This window comes from Calonectris borealis, chromosome 4 (genome assembly GCF_964195595.1).
Source record: "Calonectris borealis chromosome 4, bCalBor7.hap1.2, whole genome shotgun sequence".
Classification (NCBI taxonomy): domain Eukaryota; kingdom Metazoa; phylum Chordata; class Aves; order Procellariiformes; family Procellariidae; genus Calonectris; species Calonectris borealis.
The window spans coordinates 30101320-30121920 of record NC_134315.1 but is presented as its reverse complement, the minus strand read 5'-3'; the positions used below and the strand labels follow the sequence as shown (position 1 = coordinate 30121920).

At 47.2% G+C, this 20601-nt stretch overlaps 3 protein-coding genes across 21 annotated transcripts in view; 1 reads left to right on the top strand and 2 right to left on the bottom strand.

The window, feature by feature from the left end:
* Positions 1 to 10599, top strand: part of FRYL (FRY like transcription coactivator) — a 185662-nt gene extending 175063 nt beyond the window's left edge. For 11 of the 19 annotated variants that reach the window (XM_075149039.1, XM_075149041.1, XM_075149038.1 and 8 more), the window contains 4 exons: positions 2998 to 3015; positions 3964 to 4074; positions 8052 to 8248; positions 8622 to 10599. In XM_075149039.1, coding sequence (XP_075005140.1) covers positions 2998 to 3015; positions 3964 to 4074; positions 8052 to 8248; positions 8622 to 8880 — 585 coding nt within the window. In that variant the 3' untranslated portion in view covers positions 8881 to 10599. Of the gene's footprint in view, positions 1 to 967; positions 1026 to 2997; positions 3016 to 3963; positions 4075 to 4285; positions 5559 to 8051; positions 8249 to 8621 lie in introns of those variants that run through there. The other 8 variants (XM_075149045.1, XM_075149032.1, XM_075149031.1 and 5 more) reach the window with 5 other exon arrangements.
* Positions 10600 to 14122: 3523 nt separating this feature from the next.
* On the bottom strand, positions 14123 to 15491 carry ZAR1 (zygote arrest 1). Its single transcript, XM_075149048.1, has 4 exons — positions 14664 to 15491; positions 14495 to 14587; positions 14342 to 14416; positions 14123 to 14266 (listed from the first exon to the last, which is right to left on the bottom strand). Exons 1-4 carry the CDS (start codon positions 15489 to 15491, stop codon positions 14123 to 14125), a joined length of 1140 nt encoding a protein of 379 aa, XP_075005149.1.
* A 257-nt stretch (positions 15492 to 15748) lies between these two features.
* On the bottom strand, positions 15749 to 18441 carry SLC10A4 (solute carrier family 10 member 4). Its single transcript, XM_075149047.1, has 3 exons — positions 17971 to 18441; positions 17377 to 17587; positions 15749 to 16715 (listed from the first exon to the last, which is right to left on the bottom strand). The coding sequence occupies exons 1-3, from the start codon at positions 18354 to 18356 to the stop codon at positions 16200 to 16202; spliced, it is 1113 nt and encodes a 370-aa protein (XP_075005148.1). The 5' UTR covers positions 18357 to 18441; the 3' UTR covers positions 15749 to 16199.
* Between the last annotated feature and the right edge of the window lie 2160 nt (positions 18442 to 20601).

Sequence of the window (20601 nt, the reverse complement as noted above, 5' to 3'; positions counted from 1 at the left end):
ATAATTAGTACTATATAAATACATATGACCTTTCTGGAGCCATTATTTGGGTGGGAAGGAACAGGGAGTAAAGTAGCAGTATGGCAAAAATCTCATGAAACACTTCTGTCAAAATTTCATCTAACAACAATAGGTGAAGTAACCTATTAATATTAGTTCAATATTTTGTGTGTATTTGCATGGCAGTCATCCATGTTTAATATTACTAATTGCTATAGTAGGTGATAGCTTTTCCCCAAGTAGACGACTTTTTTTTTTTAAACAATAGCTGCATAATATTGACACTGTAGATAAAAAAGCAAATCCAAAAACTATCATTAGTAGGTACAAGGCATCTGCCATCTAGAGTTCTGTAATAAGAACAGTGAAAGATGTAAGAAAGTAGAATTGCAGGTAGCAGATGAATTTACCTTTTCACAATGACATTTTAACAAAAATCCCAAATCCAAGCTAAAAAAGGAGGAATTTTATTCTTTTTATTCAATCAAACTCTATTCATTGATGCACTTGGTCATGTTTCTGCTGCTGAAAATGTAATGTTTAGCAACAGAAATGTCTACTGTGTGCATGGGCTATTTCTTCTTTTATACAGTTTTGATTTGCTCTCATATATATATATATATGTATTTTCTAAAATTCAATCACAAAATGCACCTGAATTTTTAGAGTAATGAAACGTGATAATATACTGTTGATTTTTATATTTCATTGAAGTTGCACATTTAAAAAAAAATATTTCATGTGGATAAGCATAGATAATACAGCAAAATAATTTGCTACTATTTGCAAGGATTTTTGCTTTGCCTACGAACACAACATTTAGTGTATTTTACTCTTGCTTTACATCTTTGTATACTGACTGGTACATATTTAAAAATATGTAACAACATCTAGTATTACAATACAGTGAATGTTCTATATATTAATAATATGGACTGAAATACATAAATGCTGCTTTTTTTTTTAGAATGTTGTTTATATACACCAAGAAACTGTTCCAACATTTAACTGTTCTAACCATGAAGGTAAATGTTACTGTTCCACTGTATAGCTAGGGAAACTAAAAAATGGAGGGAAAGCCACATGCAGGCTTTCATTTAGCTTGTACGGAGGGAATGCAGGATTCCGAGTGAGGCAGGTTTGTCTGTTCTTCCCCGTTTCTGCAGGGTTTGAAGATAGCCTCCGAAAAAGAGTTATGTGTCCATTCACATTGATTGTTTTTGGGGACCTGGTTTGATTTTGATTTGCAATCCTAGCCCGCAAGGCATGCTGGCAATTTTTTCTTTACGTGCTCCTTGCACTTGCAGGTTCAGTTAAAATAATTTTAATGTATAGTATCCATTGAGAAAGCAGAGTCCTGTTACCCTGCTTCATAAATGTACACAATTTACAGAAGTTCTAAATTTATTCACAGAAGCTTATAGTGACTTGAAGGAGATTGAGAAGTTACCAAGTGTAAGATCATTGTTTCAAAAGTCCTTGTAAATGGAGTGTGGGGCTGATAAGTCTATCCAGTCAACCAGTTAATGCTAAAAATATGTAAGTGTTCTGTGGTTCAGGAAAACAGAGCTGCTTCATTCAACAGATATTTTTCATTCACTAACACAAATAAGATTTTCTTACTAATTTTTAGCACTGTGGTCAATACAGCTAAGGAATAGTGAGATGAACTCTGTTCTGGCTCATGCATTGCTAGCAGACTTGCAAGTAAATCTAATTATTGGATTTTTGCTATTAGTACTTACACGCAAGCCTGAAAGAATGCATCTGGACTCTGGCTAGACTGTTTGTACAGGACTGGCAGGTAGAAGAATCGGATTATTTCTCAAGTGAGCAAGTATGTGAAAGACACTGAAGCAGTACAAAGACATTTTTAAAGGAAAATCTCTCTTAAATTTTTAGAATAGCTATCAAAGTGTGATTTTGGGGAGAGGGATTATTTATGGCTTACAGTAATAATGAGACTTGGCTTAAAGAACTTTGGAACTTAATGACTAAAAATATTAAATAATCAACCCTGCTGTTCCTCAAAGTCTGATTCTCTGTGCTTCATTAAAGCGAGTCATAGAATTCTTGTTGACTTTGGCAGTTCAAGATTTTATCTCTTTGCAGTGTTCTTGTGCATCAGAAGTTTTTGCTTACATAATAATTGTGCTATGTATATGATAGCACAGAGTACAGGATAAAAGCATGCAATGTTTATAGTCTGTTAAGCACATAGTGTATAACTTATACCCATCGTGTATAACTATGTGCTTAGTAAAGCTCAACTGCTTCTGCCTGTTGGAATCGGACATCGGTTGCATCTTCATATGTTTACTATGACCATTGTACCTGCTTAAATGCCATCGATACGCTTAGTGCTGTACAAAGCACAGAAGAGAAGTTCCTGTCCCTAGTCTGACAAATGTATTTTCTGACGATTTCTCTCCCTGTCCCTCTTTCCCAAACGTTTTTCTGAAATAGCTTGTAAAAACCAAGTGCAATTAAATTACAGAAATCTCACAATGAGGTGTTAAGAATTGAGTTTAGCAAAACCAAGAATTTTCTAAACTGATTCAGAATCCAAATTAACATTACCTTTCAAATTTTAAAAGGCATTATTTTTGCTTAAACTATAGTGGTACAGAACAAGTAAGAAGCATTGTACGGATGTTCAGACCTAAGTGTCCTTGGTTTTGATTTGCTTAAATATGCCTGCCTTTAAGACTACACAATGTATAAAGACCAGACAGGGTTGTAAGTGAAGTATGTTACTCATGTTTTGGGACAACAAAGCCAGTGCTATCTATCGTTAGTTATAGCAGCAAGTAATTTCACTTCAAATTCAGTCTGTTAATTTTTTCCATTCAGGGCGTATTTGGAGCATGTTACTTGTATTTCTTCCTCCATTTTACCTGGGACATCTTTTACCCTAATTAAAATTATTTCCTACACTAATTCTTGATCTTTTTTTCTTTCTTTGTATTTTTGTGACCTGCTCATCTTCTTGCTTAGCAAATGGAAATTCTAGCAGTAAGTGACAGTTCTTGATTTATCAAATACTTAACCATGCCAGTCACCAAACTGGTCTCTATCTGTCTCGTCCATTTGTGACATAGTGATGTCTTGTCATAGACTATTACAAAAATGCTGTGTGCTTCAATTTTGCATCATCTAACCCATTAAACTGTTGGTCCTTTGTAGATAATAAGATCCTGTAGTTAGTAGAATGTTATAGAAGATTATTCCATTAGCATTAGCTTTTATGTCTGTATGTAAAGCAGTATTAACACTGTCTGCACTTTGACTAGTGTTTTAGAAGCATAAAAATGGAAGCAAGAGAGTGCATAAGTTAATGCTGCCGTTTCATTTCCTTCAGAATATATCGTGGTATTTTCTAAAATACAATCACAGCTATCTTTTATGAAGTAAAACATTATTCTTGCTTCCAAGAATGGAATTATTCTCCTCTTATTCCATCAGGAGTTGTAAGCTAAGGGCCAGGTTATATACTGTGTAATGTACTTATATTAATGGTTATGAAAGATTCCATACTTACAGACTACAACTGCTTCTTTTGGATATTAGATCTTGAATTTAAAACAGTAAAATATCAACAATAAAAGTAAGTGATATATGAAACTCTGTCTTGGAACATGACATTTCAGAATGCGTTTTGAATCACTTTACATCCCACCCCACCCTGCTTCTTGGAAATGTAACTTCTTATTAAAAAGTAAACTTTAAATCTATGTGAGAGAGGCTACATGTAAATCTAGGACTGAATGAAGCTTTCATCTGCTTTTCATTAGCTTCCTGCTACGTTAGCTTCTAGATCTTCTTGGCATTTTCTTCAGTAACCAAATAACTACTTTTAATTTTGCACATTCTATACTGAAGAATTTGTCATTTATTGTCTCTTGTATTGGATAGTAGATGTTTTGTACATCCTGAATATAATAATGTTGTTTACATTTGTAGGAGCTGGAGTTGTGTCGGAGACTATACAAGTTGCATTTTCAGTTGCTGCTTCTGTTCCAAGCCTATTGCAAACTTATCAGCCAAGTAAAAACAATCAAAAAAGAAGCAGAGGTAATGAAAACCATGCCATTTAGCTACTAATTGTTGACATTTTAAAGCCAAATAATTTAAAATACATTTTTATAACATTTTCATCAGTGGGACATCTTTTTTGGAAACTGAAGGAGGGTACCAGCTGTTTTATAGCAATTAATAAAAGATTCAAGTAGAGCTCGCAAGAATTTTCTGAGATGTTCAATTATCTGTGTTGATTTTTGTACAGCTTGAAAGCTCTTAAATAGGCAGAACACAGGGAGTCCAGTGATGAGGATTTAAAATATTTCAGTAGCGCTTCTGGTGTATTCTAATCAAGCTACAATCAAGGCACATCAACTCCAATCAACAGAATTCTGTGATGAAGACCCTTTCTATCACCCCAGTTTTTCCTGTTGCGAACACCATCACTTGCTACCAGCTGATTTATATAACTGTGTTGCTTCAGCCACCATTCAATTACTCTGCAACCTTAGTCCCCATCCTAAGTGCAGTTAGTAATGTGTTCTAGACATCTTATGCCCAATTTTTAGTTGTACTAACTTTAGAAGTAAAATGTGTCCTTCAGCTGGGCACATTTGGTACATATGTGATGTTAATTGAGTTAATCTGAATGTATTATGCTATTAATAACGTCTTATGAAGGTTCTCCCTGGGTCTGTAATGCAATAAATAGAGATAGCAGGAAAAAAATAGGCCTGGTCTTGCTTGATATAGTAGGGAGGAAAATGAAAAAGTGGGGTGAAACTCTTTGGGTTTTGAGTAGCTTAGGAAAAAATGATGCATGTTCTTTACTTAGATTTCCAGATTTTTGTAGAGGCTGCAAATAAGTGAGTTCATTTCCGTCTGGAGAATGTTGTGGAAGGTCGGCATCACACCAGTCCCACTTCTTGCCTAAGTCAGTCAGACATAGAATCATATTCTGAGTGATGTCCTTGTATTTTAGTCATACACTGACGCTAAAGCCAAAGATACTATTATATACACTGGCTGCACTACAGTTATTCTGCTGGGTTACCAGTCTTACAGATTTTTTCTTCATATTTAATTTGTCCGTGTAATAACACAATTGCTCATGTACTTTTCCAACACGTTTAATTCTTCTTGTCAGTTTAATTGTTATGAAGTGATGTGGGGAGAAAAGAAATGTATTTTTTGAAACAAATTTTAAAAGAACTAACTAAGATGGAAACTTAATTGGGGAAAGCCCAAATACCTGACATGCATGTCAGGTAACTGTATACTTAAGGAACTGCAGCAAATATTTGGATGTACTTTTTCTGCCTCTCATTTATGATTGCAAAGAGGAGGAAAAATGTAAGTCTGATCTGAAAATACATTTAAACTAGCTCAATGGTAGTGATGATCAGGTTGAGTGCTTGTGGGTGAGGATGAGGGGGAAGGCCAACAAGGCAGATACCCTGCTGGGAGTCTGTTATAGACCACCTAGCCAGGACAAGGAGGCAGACGAAATATTCTACCAGAGGCTGGCAGATGTCTCACAGTCGCTAGCCCTTGTTCTCATGGGGGACTTCAACTTTCCGGACGTCTGCTGGAAATACCACATGGCAGAGAGGAAACAGTTGAGGCGGTTCCTGGAGTGTGTGGAAGAGAACTTCCTGACGCAGCTGGTAAGCGAGCCCACTAGGGGAGGTGCCTCGCTTGACCTGCTGTTCACAAACAGAGAAGGGCTGGTGGGAGATGTGGTGGTCGGAGGCCGTCTTGGGCTTAGCGACCATGAGATGATAGAATTCTCAATACTTGGTGAAGTAAGGAGGGGGGCCAGCAAAACCGCTACCATGGACTTCCGGAGGGCGGACTTTGGCCTGCTCAGGACACTGGTCGAGAGAGTCCCTTGGGAGACAGTCCTGAAGGGCAAAGGGGTCCAGGAAGGCTGGACGTTCTTCAAGAAGGAAGTCTTAAAGGCGCAGGAGCGGGCTGTCCCCATGTGCCGTAAGAAGAACGGGCGGGGAAGACGTCTGACCTGGCTGAACGGGGAGCTCTGGCTGGGACTCAGGAAAAAAAGGAGAGTTTATCACCTTTGGAAGAAGGGGCAGGCAACTCAAGAAGAGTACAGGGATCTTGTTAGGTCATGCAGAGAGGAAATTAGAAAGGCAAAAGCCCAGCTAGAACTCAACCTGGCCACTGTCATGAGAGACAACAAAAAATGCTTTTACAAGTATATTAATGACAAAAGGAGAGCCAAGGAGAATCTCCATCCTCTATTGGATGCGGGGGGGAACGTTGCCACCGAGGACGAGGATAAGGCTGAGGTACTTAATGCCTTCTTTGCCTCAGTCTTTAATAGTCAGAGCAGTTATCCTCAGGGTACTCAGCCCCCTGAGCTGGAAGACGGGGACAGTGAGCAGGATAAACGCCCCATGATCCAAGAGGAAGCAGTTAACGACCTGTTACGCCACCTGGACGCTCACAAGTCTATGGGGACAGATGGGATCCACCCGAGGGTACTGAGGGAACTGGCGGAGGAGCTTGCCAAGCCGCTCTCCATCATTTACTGGCAGTCCTGGTTAACTGGGGAGGTCCTGGACGACTGGAGGCTTGCCCATGTGACGCCCATCTACAAGAAGGGCCGGAAAGAGGATCTGGGGAACTACAGGCCGGTCAGCCTGACCTCTGTGCCAGGGAAGGTCATGGAGCGGTTGGTTTTGAGGGCGCTCATGAGCCATGTGCGGGACAACCAGAGGATCAGGCCCAGCCAGCACGGGTTCATGGAAGGCAGGTCCTGCTTGACCAACCTGATCTCCTTCTATGAGCAGGTGACCCGCCTAGTGGGTGAGGGAAAGGCTGTGGATGTGGTCTACCTGGACTTCAGTAAAGCCTTTGACACTGTCTCCCACAGCATTCTCCTAGAGAAGCTGGCGGCTCACGGCCTAGACAGGTGCACTCTTCGCTGGGTAAAAAACTGGCTGGACGGCCGAGCCCAGAGAGTTGTGGTCAACGGAGTTAAATCCAGTTGGCGGCCGGTCACGAGCGGTGTTCCCCAGGGCTCAGTACTGGGGCCGGTCTTGTTCAATATCTTTATCAATGATCTGGACGAGGGGATCGAGTGCTCCCTCAGTAAGTTTGCAGATGACACCAAGCTGGGCGGGAGTGTTGATCTGCTCGAGGGTAGGAAGGCTCTGCAGAGGGACCTGGACAGGCTGGATCGATGGGCCGAGGCCAACTGTATGAGGTTCAACAAGGCCAAGTGCCGGGTCCTGCACTTCGGCCACAACAACCCCAGGCAACGCTACAGGCTTGGGGAAGAGTGGCTGGAAAGCTGCCCAGAGGAAAAGGACCTGGGGGTGCTGGTCGACAGCCGGCTGAACATGAGCCAGCAGTGTGCCCAGGTGGCCAAGAAGGCCAACGGCATCCTGGCCTGTATCAGAAATAGTGTGGCCAGCAGGAGCAGGGAGGTGATCGTGCCCCTGTACTCGGCACTGGTGAGGCCGCACCTCGAATACTGTGTTCAGTTTTGGGCCCCTCACTACGAGTAGGACATGGAGGTGCTGGAGCGTGTCCAGAGAAGGGCAACGAAGCTGGTGAAGGGCCTGGAGCACAAGTCTTATGAGGAGCGGCTGAGGGAACTGGGACTCTTTAGTCTGGAGAAGAGGAGGCTGAGGGGAGACCTCATCGCGCTCTACAACTACCTGAAAGGAGGTTGTAGTGAGGTGGGGGTTGGTCTCTTCTCCCAAGTAACTAGCGATAGGATGAGAGGAAATGGCCTCAAGTTGCACCAAGGGAGGTTTAGATTGGACATTAGGAGAAAATTCTTTACTGAAAGAGTGGTCAGGCCTTGGAACAGGCTGCCCAGGGAAGTGGTTAAGTCACCATCCCTGGAAGTATTTAAAAGATGTGTAGATGAGGCGCTTAGGGACATGGTGTAGTGGGCATGGTGGTGTTGGGTTGACGGTTGGACTGGATGATCTTAGAGGTCTTTTCCAACCTTTATGATTCTATGATTCTGTGAAAGGTAACTCTCATATTTGTTTTAGGTCATAAACATGTCTGAAGAACTGGCTCTTTTGGAGAGCTGTCTGAAAGAAGCTGAGGCTGCGTGTGATAGTGGTATTGAAGAAACTGAAATTGCAGAGGCTTCCCAAGCTAGCACAGAAACAGCTATTCACTCTCTCATTGAAACCCTGAGAAACAAGGAGTTTGTGTCAGCTGTAGCACAGGTCAAGGCTTTCAGGTAAGTGCTTAAGGATTGCTTTCAGTCCTGAGTGTGCTAATGGGCCTTCTTAATTTAAAGATACAGATAGGCACTATTCCAGGTTTTTTTCAGCTCTTGCTAGATGTCCTTGTTGAAAAGTACAAGCACTGTTGCTTCATCACAGCCTGTTCATACACATTTTGCAATTTAAAAAAAAAAGCAATTCTAGTAGTACTTGTTCTTTAGAATTTCTCTCTGAGAAAATGATGCTGTTAACTGATGCTGTCAGGACTCTACAGAAGACACACTTCTCTTGTGTTTACATATGTCTTTTGTTCAAATGTATGTTTAAAGAACAAGAATATTTAAATTTTTTTTTTTTAATGTTTAAATACAAATTGTGTGTTTACAGATCTATTTGGCCCCATGACATCTTTGGCAGTTCTGAAGATGACCCAGTTCAAACATTGCTGCACATATATTTCCGTCATCAGACGCTTGGTCAAACTGGTAGCTTTGCAGTAGTAGGCTCCAACCAAGATATGTCTGAGGCCAGCTCAAAGCTGATGGAACTTAATCTAGAAATTCGAGAGTCTCTACGCATGGTGCAATCCTATCAGCTTCTAGGGAAAATCAAACCAGGAATAAATCTTGTGAGCACTGGATTCTGAACAGCTGTCGTTTAGTAAAGAACTGATGATGAAGACTCTTCAGACTATTATTGAGCACCTTTCATTAAAAAAAAAAAAAAAAAAAAAAAAACAAACAACAAAACGAAAACCTCCAGCAATCCTGACAACCAACACAGTTTCATCACAGCAAGAAATTGTTTCATCAAAAGTAAATATCTGAAAATGGAAGCGAACATCTTTTTTGACTGCTCTTTCTACACAGTAGCTGTGTGGCAGTAGTATTTTTTTATTAAATATATGTATAAAAACTACACGAAAGGAAAAGGGCTTAAATGTAATGCATATAAATGCATTATTTTCTGGTGTAACAGAACTATAAATGGTGTTTGCAGTAACAGCCTCTAAAGGTTGAATCAATATCGCAGGTGGGATGAGGCTAAAATCAAGGCTGGTTTATTTTGGCTGAAGACCTGCAAGGCATCCTGGCTTTCCAGCAGTAGTAGATATAATCGTCAACTAATACCTAATGAGACACTTTGCAATGTCATGAAGAATGTGCGGTCAAACATGAGTAGAATGACTTACGACTGCAAAAACCGTTGACTTCTCAATGTTTTATTTGCTTTTGTTGTCTGTAACAAGGAAATGATGTGTGTGAGTTAGAATGTATGGCTATGTGACAGTTGTTTTTTGAAGGTATGGATGATTGTTAAATAAGGTCTCAGAGCATGCTTAAAAGAGCTGCAAGATTATTTTTGAAGAAATTTTATTTTATTAGATCTAATCCTCATAGTGTGTAAATGTTAGGACATTTAATAATATTTTAAACTGGGATTTCCCAGTGTTTCTAAAAGAAATAATATATCTGTTAACTTTATTGGAATGCTGCTCAGTTCTCTGATCAGTGCTTATGTTACAAATATTGATAACAACTAACCAAAAACTAGCTGCCTGCAGAGACTTTAAAATGTATATTAAAGATATATGCTGCCCATCAGCAATTCTCATTAGAAGTTAACTTATTTTATTCTGTATATATTCTAGAAACTGTATAGTGCAAAACCAGTATTTTTCTTGTAAATTTGTGCAATGCACTGTTAAGACAGTAGGTGTATAAAGCTATGAGGGGAAGGGGGGGGGCTCTCCCTATCGGTAGTCACATACATTACTTGCAGTTCAAGTAGTCTGCAGGGTTCAAAGAGTTTGAATGCATGTACATGCATCTTCATGACTCAACTTAAGCCTAAGGAATTGGGACTATATAGAAAAAAAAGACCGACTACCAAAACATGCAAACAGGCAATATACTCATAGTTCAGTGTCAAAGTCTGTAGCATAAAACAAACTGGATTCTGTTGAAACCAATAGCATTTTGTAAAGAAAAAAAAAAAAAAAGGGAAAAAAAAAAAGAAAAAAAAAAAACAGAAAAAAGAATGTAGTCCCATGATTCCTGTGATTTGAAAGGAACACCCAGTATTTTTATATACATCTCTTACCCACTGTGATTTTTTTTTAATGGGCTCTAATTCCAGAGTTTAGAATGTAGAATTGAAATTCTTAGCTCTGCCTGTCTTTTGGGGGGAATTGGACCCCACTAGAAATGTAATTATGCTGAAATGCATTAATTGAAGGCACTGTGCACACTGTTGGACTGCTGACAGTAGTTATGTTATCCTAACAAGCTCTGTAACTGGTCAAGGCACATCCATAATCGCTGTATTTTTTTTCCCTGTCCCTGATAAAATCGAATTATTTTGATGGTTTTGTGGTACTGTAGATGGTGTTCTTAATTATTTAACAAGTATTTACTGGGGATAAGTAGTTTTACTTAGTGGCGCATTACACTTTTATTTACATCATCTTTTACCAGCTTTTTTTGTAAAAATAAAAGACATTGTATCTGTCATTTTGTGTATTTTTACAAGCTAGAGTTTAAATACTTTAGCTAAACAGACTAAACACTGACAATAGAGGCCTGGGTGCCCTGAAATCATGGGTTTTTTTCTTTTTATATCCTGTCAATGCAACAGCATTTTCCTCGGCATCTTCTGAAGCTGTTTAAGGCATTTGTCATGCAACTCAATCCTGAATTTATATATATAATTCCTTATGTTATACATCTTCCTCCATTTACAATGACTAGTGGAAATTAGGACCTGCCCTATGGAGCAGAATCATGCTCCACAGACAGTCTTGATACTTCTTTAGCTTCATGAAGAACTACTTCCAAACTTCCACTGTGTGGCTTGTTCTGGTTTTAGAGAGTCCTTCCCTTTGCCACCAGCAATGCTTTTCACCAAGAAAGCATTACACCATTTTGAGTGCAGTTCTTTTTGCTGCTATATCCGCTTCTCCAAAATTACTCATTCTCAACTACTGCATAAGCTGTCACCCTACGTTACGTTTGCCAGGTCTGTGCCAAATCTATGGTAAAGCTGTCTTAAAAACAAGCAGACATCTTCAGTAAGATGCAATGAATAGAGCATTGAGCTAACGCATGCAAAAGAATCTCTTTATGAAAAAAACTGTACAAGGCAAGTTCAAGACATCTTTGAAAAATTAGCAGCATGAAGACTGTTCCTTTCTGCTTTGCATAATCACATAGGTCATGAGTAGCTTTCCTTCTTTCCACTCAGTCTAGGAACCAGTGCCCATGATATGCAACATCTGCTGTCAAGGACACGACAGGGCAGTAAAGTGGAAAAGGATGCAGAACTGTACTTTGGCATCAAGCAGTAAAAGCGTTGAATATATTTATGTAAGAGGAATGACATGTAGAGCTACTGCAGAACTGAGAAATGCTACAGGATGATGGAAAGCTTGTTCGCTGCCTACTGAACTCCCGCTCCTCCAAGCCTCAAAACCTTGCAGTGGCTGATGAAAGCAGGGCCAGCTCTTTGCTGCTAACTGCCACTTGCAGCCTTCATCAACCGCTTGTTTGGACCGGTTGCTGTTGAATACAGTTCAGATCAGCTAGGCCTGTTCTACACCTTAGCAAACAGAAGCAACTGCTGCTTTAACTGTAGTTGGTGGGGATGACAACTCTAAGATGTACTAAATTTCACTTTAGGCTATTACTAATAATTGCCTAAGAGTCACCATGTTCACAGCAAGTAATCCTCAAAGCAATGCTTGAGAGGACATCTGTATAAATAGGAAGCACTCAACTGCTCATATTGCTATGAGTTGCCACATGACTTCATACTTGACATGGCACGGAGCTTAAGTTCTCAAACTTGTTACCAAGGTGCACAGACTCATCACAGTCTCCCACACTGCAGTCATTGGGAACAGACTACAACCATTAGAACGGGGAAGGCAAACAGGAAAACATCATTGAAGAACATCCTTAGAGGGAAATATGCTCAGAAATAAAGACATCCCAGATCTGAGTTACAACTGCAAGCTGAGGCAGACTATGGGTAGATGGCTGCAGAGGGGGCCTCAACTGTGTTCCTCCTCAAGCTGGAGACTTCCCACTGCTCCTTACTGTAACTACAGGTGAGTGCAAGTCACATGCATCTACAACAGAAAACTGCCCAGCTGCAGTTGTACTTTTCAAGTTGAACAGGACAGGGATAGAACTTACTGTGAAAGTCTGAGTGAGCTGGTAAAGCAAGGGTTATTTCCTTTTAGTGTGATAGAAGGGAAAATGCTTCAGGTAGAAGCATGAAATAAAATGGTACCCCATTCTGGGGGTGGTAGGTCTACTTGTTCCCAGTATGCCTCATGCTGCTATAATAATGAATAAATAAAATTACTTGGCAATAAATTGGTACTGAGCCATTATACCTTAGTTACTGCAGCAAGTTCAAGCGGCACGTTAAAATAAAGCGGGAATCTGCAGCAAGTTGAGTTAAGCCTACAGTATTAACACTCATTGTCCCTCTAAATGGACATTTGTTGGTACAAAGAACAATGTTTGCCTACCCTGCCATACACTAGCTTCCATTTAGAGATGCACCACCACCTGAAGCTGTTAGACAGCATGGGCTCAGACTGGTTCCCCCTTTAGTCTTTGAGTGGCCTCAAGTAAGCTGGGTACAGGTGTAGGCAAGTTTGTAACAGCCAGAATAAATCAGTCTTTCCAAATAGAAGCTACCTCACAAGTTTTGCAAAAGGCTTTGTGCATTATTATGCTCAATTTCAAAATGAACAGCTTTATTATCATTCTCAGAAAATTATGTTTTCCTCTAAGTTTACCCAACTCCTTGGCTACAGGGTAGACTAGTGGGGTGTAGGTTTTACTAGCTTGTGAATCTGCTCAGCTGTAGTCCCAGACTCAGCTTGTAACACTTTGCTGAAGTGTTGTGTCCCTACAGAGGGCATTACCACTGACAGCACCAATAGGCCTCGGAGAGCATCATCTGGGAGTAACCATGCTGGTTCTGCCATTATTACTAAACACCAGAAGTACAATTCCTAGTTGTACACCCAGTCCCAGAAAGGTGTGGGAGTTTGATCCTTCCCCAGTGGCAGACAGCTAAACCATAACTAGATGAAACTCTTCAAGTGTAAGCCACTAAGTGTACAGCTCCTTGTGCATCACCTGCACTTTGAGCCTTTGAAGTATCACTTCTCTTGATAACCTTGTGGAAGTAAAGATGGACAACTCAATTACCAAGAGACAATAACTCAGTGACTCCCTTCCCCAGCAGTTTGTGAGAACTGTCCCTGAAGATACATTAACCACAAGCTTTCTTTGGCTTTAGTCTACAAGACAAGAACACCAACTTAGCTAAATGCAGAACAGCTGTACCAGTAGAAGTGACCTAGTTTTTACATAGCATTTCTCAATCATTTTCTAGTGATGAAGAACAGGTGCAGGAGACTTTCTACATGGAATAGAAGTGTCCACAGTAAGTGAATACTATTAGGTGTTTTGTTCATGAATGATGCTCTACTTCCTACTGGAGATGTCAATTTGATGTTAACATCAAGTGTTTGATTAGTTCAAGGGTACGATCAGTAACAGACATCCTTTCCCACCCGATATTCTACAAGGTCCTGCATCCATTGCTGCCAAGACCATCACTGATTTACAAAACATTATTTGTAGGCTCCTCCCCTATGCAAGTTACAGAAGTTGCAACATGCACCCTCTGAGCTGGGCACAAACCCACCTGATCATTTGAGCGTGCTTTGCAATACTTTTATTTGCATGCTTTCCTAGCTACACCTCACTAAGTACCTTCAAACAATAACAACAACAAAAAAGTCTGCTCTACTTGCAGTCTTCTAGAAGAGCCCTAAACAAAAACAAAAACAACCCCCATCCCACTCAGATGATGTATTTGAAACTAAATGTGCTATCGCAGGAGAGGCGTTTCCCTTTGCATCTCCCACAGAGGTCCTGGCGGTGGGGCCTCTTGGGATCCACGTGGCGCATCTTCACGGGGCAGGTGCACCTCGTCTGCTTGCAGCTCTGGGGGAGAAGGCGGCGGTCGGCGGGCACGGCCCGGGGCCGGGGCCGGCCCGGGGCAGGGGAGGGGTGCCTTACCTGGCAGGTGATGTCCTCCACGCGGTACGGGTTGTAGGACTTCTGGCAGGTCCGGCAGAACTGCCGGAAATAGACCTGGGGGGGAGGCCGGGGGGTCAGCGGCGGGCGGGGGGCCGCGCCGGGCCGGGGCGAGCCGAGCCTGCCCTGCCCTACCTTGTTGGTGCCCTGGACGCACCAGACGTAGGCGCTCTCCCAGCGGATGTTGCAGTCCTTGCAGTGGTAGTAGCCGTACTTCTGCTCCAGGAACTGCCGGGGACAGCCGTTACTCGACGGAGCAGGCGCCTCCCGGCCCCCGCTCCGCTCCCCCCCGGCCGCCCCTCACCTGGAAGCGCAGGCGGGTCTTGCCCGCCGCCGGCTCCCGCTTCTGGGGGGCGGCCGGCTGCTCTGCCCGCGCTGCCGCCGCCGCCGCCTCCTCCTCCTCCCGGTTCTCCTCCGGCCCCGCCGCCGGCGGCTCCGGGGTCGCGGGAGGACGCTGCCCCAGCGGCTCGGCCGGGCGCTGCCCCAGCGGCTCGGCGCCGCCCTCAGGGGGCTTCTCCCAGCTCGCCCGCACGGCGGCCGCCTCCGCCTCCCGCTGCTCCCGCAGCGCGGCCGGCTCCTCCTCGACGGCCGCCGCCGCCTCCTCCTGCTGCAGCCGCCGCTCCGGCTCCGGGCCCGGCTCCTCCAGGAAGGCGGTGAGTCTGCGGGACGCCATGGGCGAGTAGACGGCGATGGTGCGGGGGAAGCGCACGGCACGGGTGCTGGTGGTGGCGGGGCTGCCCTGCTCCTGCTCCCGCTCTTGCTCCGCCTCGTGGGTCCGCGGCCCGGCGGGGGGGCCGGGACGGCGGCGCAGCAGCGTGCGGGGCCCGAGGGAGCACTGCACCGAGGCGTCCTGCCGCGGGTTGACCTGAACGCCCACCTCCTTGGTGTTGGCCTTGCGGAGCCGCGGCGTCAGGTTGGGGTTGACCTGGGAGAGGATGGCCTTCAGCTGCGCCCGCTGGTAGTTGTCGAAGTACTCGGCGGCCGCCGCCGCCTCCCCGTAGCCCGAGAAGTAGCCGCTGCCCCGGGGCCGCCAGCCACCCGCCGCCCCCCCTTTGCCCTTGGGCGGCGGGTAGCGGTAGGAGTAGGGGTGGTAGGCGGCGTACAGGTAGCTCTCCATCGCTTCTTCCGCCATCGCACCGGACCCGGGACAGCCGCCGAGGGGCGGCCTTAAATACCCCCGGGGAGGGGCCGGGGCCGGGGCCGGGGCCGGGGCCGGGCCGGGCTTCCCCCCGCCCCCGACGGGCGCCGGCCTTGGCGGCCCCTTCCCATCCCCGCCTGGGTCGGGGCCTCGGGCCGGGCATCCCCCACCCCCCCAGCACAGCTCCCCTGGTCAACCAGGCAGCGCTGCCCTTAATTGCCCCCGCGGGATTAATCAGCGGTGAACACGGATTTGGTTCAGCTTCGCCATGTATTTGCGGTGAGAACAACGAGCACAATGCTGTTACAGCGGGTGGGAGGCACAGAGATACACGCGCGCAAGGTGGTTTGCCCGCTCGTCCGCACTGGCACAGTGCCGCGTTGGCTTCGCCTCTGCAAAACGCTGGTGTCCTTCCTTGTACCCATTCCTGCTGCACTCAGGTGGGCAGGAGCCTCCTTGCCTGAAGATGTACAGTTATTTGCGTCGCAGTGATACATTTTCCTTTGTTTTTAAAATTTTTTTTTAAGTATTTTTGAGGAAATACAACTGTCATGGTAATAAACACACATCACCTTGTACAATGGGAGCAGCTGGAGAAATGGAAGCTGGGCAGCTCTGCTTGCGCAGCGGCGAGCATGGCCCCAGCCTGGTGGTAAGCACAACACACATCACACGTCCCCGGGTGTTGCCTCTTTATCTCGCCTAAAGCGCCGTCTGCGTCGGCTCCATCTGAACGGAGTTGTGCTCCTCTGTGGTCACTGTGCCGTATGAAGTATCGGCCACCTCCTCTTCCTTCAGTTTCTTGTAGGAAATATCTGTGTCTTCGTCTTCACCGAGCGTATCTTGTTTGTAGCCGTCTCTCCCATACATCTTGTATACCAGCACAAAGAGTCCCGCTTCTGCCGACTGAAAAAGCGCGTAAAGCAAGGGAAACATGTACATGCTCCCTATGAGCTCCGGGGGGAAGGTGAGTTTTAGGATGGCGGTGCAGAGCTGGACGTTTTGGCACCCTGTTTCCAAAGATACTGTTCTCCTGCAGTGTGGGGGCATTTTAAAGACTGTGGCTAAGCCATATCCCAAGGCATACCCCGCTAGAGGCATCAGCACCGCAATGGCGTAGACAGATGCAGGAATATGTGCCATCAGATCTGGGCCCAGCATGGTCCCAGTCAGGATGAACAGGATCACCAGAGTCACCAAGAGGGACCACAAGGAAATCTGGCAACAGATACAGACATTGATAAACAATAACACGGGGGTTATTAGTTTAAAAGGATAATCATAGCAGGTAGAGGCTTGATAGAGTCTAAATTGCAAACCATGGTTGCGCTGCCCTTCCCAGGTTTGCTCCTGGCTCAGGACTTTGGTGGTGTTTGATCATATCCCGGGAAAGGAATGGGCTGAGATCGCCCTCCATTATTTTGTTTTGGGGTGACTTGTTGGCAAACTAGAGAGCTAGGACTTGTGCCTCGCTCTTCCTTTTGTAATGAAGCTCATTTGTTTGCATGTTTCAAGGAAGTGTCACTGCAGGTTGGTTTTGCTAGCACCGGGTGTTCCGGGAGCGGGGAGAGCAGGATGCCGGGGAATGCCTCTGCTGCAGAGCCCGGGCTGCCTCCTGGGGTGCAGCGCCGCACTGCCCTCCTTCCCGTGCGCTGGGGGGTAACCTGCCCTTTCCCTCGCTTTCCGTCTCTGCCCCACCGTTTTATTTCAAGACTATAAGTCCTTATATTCCACCTAAGTAGTGGAATATGCCCGTGTGAAGCTACCATCGGTTCAGAAGGACCAGAAAGGTTACTGCCGTCGGACCCCCTCCCCGGTGCCATCCCCGGGCATCGCCCGCAGCGCGGCCGCCCCCCTCCGTCCCCGGGGCCGGGCCTACCTTAACCAGGAGGTCGGCGGCGCGGGGGTGCCGGTATCGGATGAGCACCCCCAGGCCGATGGGCAGCAGGGTGCTGCCCAGCGTCAGGCTCACCGCCCCCAGGGGCAGCAGCTGCACCAGCGCCGTGTTGATCCAGTGGCGGCTGTAGACCCAGAGGCAGAGGGGCATCAGGAAGAGGGCCAGCAGCGTGGAGGAGGCCGTCATGATAACGCTGTGCCGCGGGAACCAAAGAGACACCGGATCACCGCCCGGCCGGCAGGGGGGCAGCCCCGGGAAGCCGCAGCCCCCGCGGGAAGGGGGCTCTGCAGTCGGCCGGGGCGCTTCTCGAGGCAAGAGCCCCCCCTTCCCCGCCCCGGCCGGGGCGCGGGCAGGCAGGCTTTTCAGGGAAGGGGGCAGGAGGCGTCTGTCGGTGTCCGTGTAAGACCCGCCCGCCCCGGGAGCGGCAGGAGAGCAGCGCTGGGGAGTTCCAGGTGCGCCGTGCCCGTCCGTCCGTCCCGACCCCACCGCCGGTAGGTGCCCAGCAAACCCTCCCCGCGACCCGGGGCCGCCGCAGTCCCCCGGCCGGCTGGGGGTCAGGGGGACCGGGGCGCCTACCTGAGGTTCATATCCCCGTCGACGAGCACCGACATGAGGTTGGAGAGGTTGCCCCCGGGGCAGCAGCCGCACAGCAGCACAGCCACGGCCGCCACCTCATCCAGGGCGAAGATGAGGGCGAGGAGGAAGGCCAGCAGCGGCATGGCCACGAACTGCCCCAGCAGCGCCAGCAGCAGCCCCACGGGCCGCCGCAGCTGCTGCCCCAGCTGCCCCAGCTCCACGGCGCAGCCCAGCCCCAGCATGGTCACGCAGAGCGCCAGCCCCACCAGCACGCTCAAGCCCTGGCTGAGGGAGCGGTCCCCGAAAGCCTCGCCATCTCCCGCCAGCGACCCGCCGTCGGGGCCGCCGCCCCCCGCCGCCGCCGGGGGCTGCGCGGAGCCGGCCATGGGCTGCGCGGCCCCCGGGAGCCGCCGGCTCCCCGCCGAGCCCCGGAGGAGAGAGCGGGCGGCGGGGGGGGCGTCAGTGCGGGATGCGGAGGCGGCTCGCCCCGGCGGCCCGCGGAGCCCGCATCCCGGCCCGGCTCAGCCCGGCTGGGCGCTGCCGATGTGCCGCGGCCGCGGTCCGTCGCTGCGCCCTGGCTGTCTGCTGCGGGCGCCGCCCGCGCGTCCCCGGACCCACGCGGGGCCACCCCCGGCGTGGGCGGTGTCTCGCTGCCGGCTCGACGGCGGGCAGCGCCCGGCCGCCAGCGCCGCCCGGCCCCGGCGGAGGGAAGCGCAGGCGGCGGCGGCGGCTCATGGCCGGACCCCCCCTCCCCGGTGCGACCCCCGGCAGCCCACTTCTGGAGCCGGCACGGCCGCCTGCATCCTCCCGAGGGCCGGGGCAGGGCCCCGCCTTTCCAGCAGAGGAACTGTGGTAGCGGGGGATTTACTTTGGCATCAGCACCAAAAAGGCAATCAACGTCGCAATGTCACCCGATGTGGGTGGGCAGCATCAGTCCCCCTCTGCTGAGAGATATCCAAGCTCGTTCTCCCTCCAGGCAAATTGCCGGCTACTGTGAAGGCTGCAGGAATGGGTGAGGAAGGATGAAAAGCTCTTTTAGGAGTTCAGGGAGGCACCAGTTTCTGCTGGTGGGGTCCCAGAGGCTTGTAAGGCGAGGCAGTACCTTTATAGGGCAGTCAATGCAGGTGGAGGAAGCAGACAAGGTTGCAGGCACACAAGTATTCAAACCAGGGTAAGAAATGTGGTCCATCACCCAAAAATCACATCCGAGAGTGATTATAGTGTTGTCAGTCATAAAACTGTGCTTAAAACATTTACGGTTTCCCTATTTCAAACTTCTCATTTAATAATTGTGTGTTGCCCTGTTCCTTCAAAAGTGTATGGGTCCCAAGGCTGGGGTCACAAGGGCAGGAGCTCCCGAGAGAGGAGGGCAGCCTCTGAGAGCAGGATGGACGTCGGTGACTCTTAGCTTGGCATCGCTACTGGCCATGTCTCAGGAGCGTAACCATCTTTTCTTCTTTAACCCAGAGGATTTAGAGGGTTTGCAGCCACTGCTTTACATCACCGCTCCTGGGTGGGAGTAGCTGGCTCAGCACGTAGCATCCACAGGGGCTGCCCCTTGGCTTCCACCCTGAGCCTGCTGCTCTGCTCCGTGTGGAGCGTTTCGGGTCGCACCCGAAGAAGGATGCACCAAATTTGAGGAGAGAGCCTACAGGAGCCGCCCTGACTGCCTGCTTGCCTTAAGCTCCATCAGACAGCAAGTTTCTCAAAAATTTATTTGGGTAAAATTTTAGGCTGTCCCATGATTCGAGTAGAAATTATTGGTGACTCAGGAGAAAAAAAACCTATTTGCTTATTAAACCTTTAAGTCTTACTTGGGGCATAGGTGGCACAAGAAGTGCAAGTAGTACCTAGTGACAAAATCCCGGGTACAGCAACTTTGCCAAAAGATGCCAAGTTTAATATTGTTCTGCCTGTGTTTGTTTCCTTGTCATTAGCTTGAGGAGAGCACAGGGAAGATGAGTCATTACATAGGATCCAGATTGCTTTAGTTCATTCGTATTTTTGGGCTCTGTGTGCTGCTAGGCTAGGGGAGCGTGGGGTCTGGTTGGCTTTCTGAGCCAACAGCATCCTCTGGACTTAATTTTCAGGTCTGTGTATGCAGAAAAGTGCTTGCAGTGTATTTATTGTGCTTCCTCAAGTCGTATCACTGCTGTATCGTATCCCATCCTTCATGTAGCCAATATTTGGCTTCCCAACATGCAGGTCATTTGCTTATCATCCCCTCCCTGGTTTGTAAGTAATGTCCATGCGGTTTCCCTGTGGCGGGACCAAGAAGGGATCGCCATGGGCAAGCCCAGGCTGGGTCAGTTGTGCAGAGCACAGGGCGGCTGCTTATCGAGCAGGTGTGAAGGGCGCAGGCCAGGCCTCCTGTTTTATCTCCAAGTGTCACTCCCCAAACTCCCCGCTGGAACAGTGCTGGTCATGGGAAGATATTTTTGTGTCATAACGTATAACATATCATATAAACAGTTATAGGAGGAGTTCAGTAAACCTAGACACAGTGAAGCAGATGCGTCCTGTTTCGGAGCCCACCCAGTCATCGTAAACTTCAGTTTCAAGGACACTGAGCTATAGCGTTTCTAACGGGAAAATGTTGTGAATGCATCATAACAAATCAAGACCTTTTGA

What these genes read in the sequence shown, in the direction of transcription:
- ZAR1 (XM_075149048.1), bottom strand. Translation starts at nt 15,491, where the DNA reads ATGGCGGAAGAAGCGATGGAGAGCTACCTGTACGCCGCCTACCACCCC. An exon ending in GCGTCCAGGGCACCAACAAG is followed by an intron (nt 14,417 to 14,494) that starts GTAGGGCAGGGC and finishes CCTCCCCCCCAG; the next exon opens with GTCTATTTCCGGCAGTTCTG. An exon ending in TGGAGGACATCACCTGCCAG is followed by an intron (nt 14,267 to 14,341) that starts GTAAGGCACCCC and finishes CTTCTCCCCCAG; the next exon opens with AGCTGCAAGCAGACGAGGTG.
- SLC10A4 (XM_075149047.1), bottom strand. Translation starts at nt 18,356, where the DNA reads ATGGCCGGCTCCGCGCAGCCCCCGGCGGCGGCGGGGGGCGGCGGCCCC. An exon ending in GACGGGGATATGAACCTCAG is followed by an intron (nt 17,588 to 17,970) that starts GTAGGCGCCCCG and finishes CCCGCGGCACAG; the next exon opens with CGTTATCATGACGGCCTCCT. An exon ending in CCGCCGACCTCCTGGTTAAG is followed by an intron (nt 16,716 to 17,376) that starts GTAGGCCCGGCC and finishes ATCTGTTGCCAG; the next exon opens with ATTTCCTTGTGGTCCCTCTT.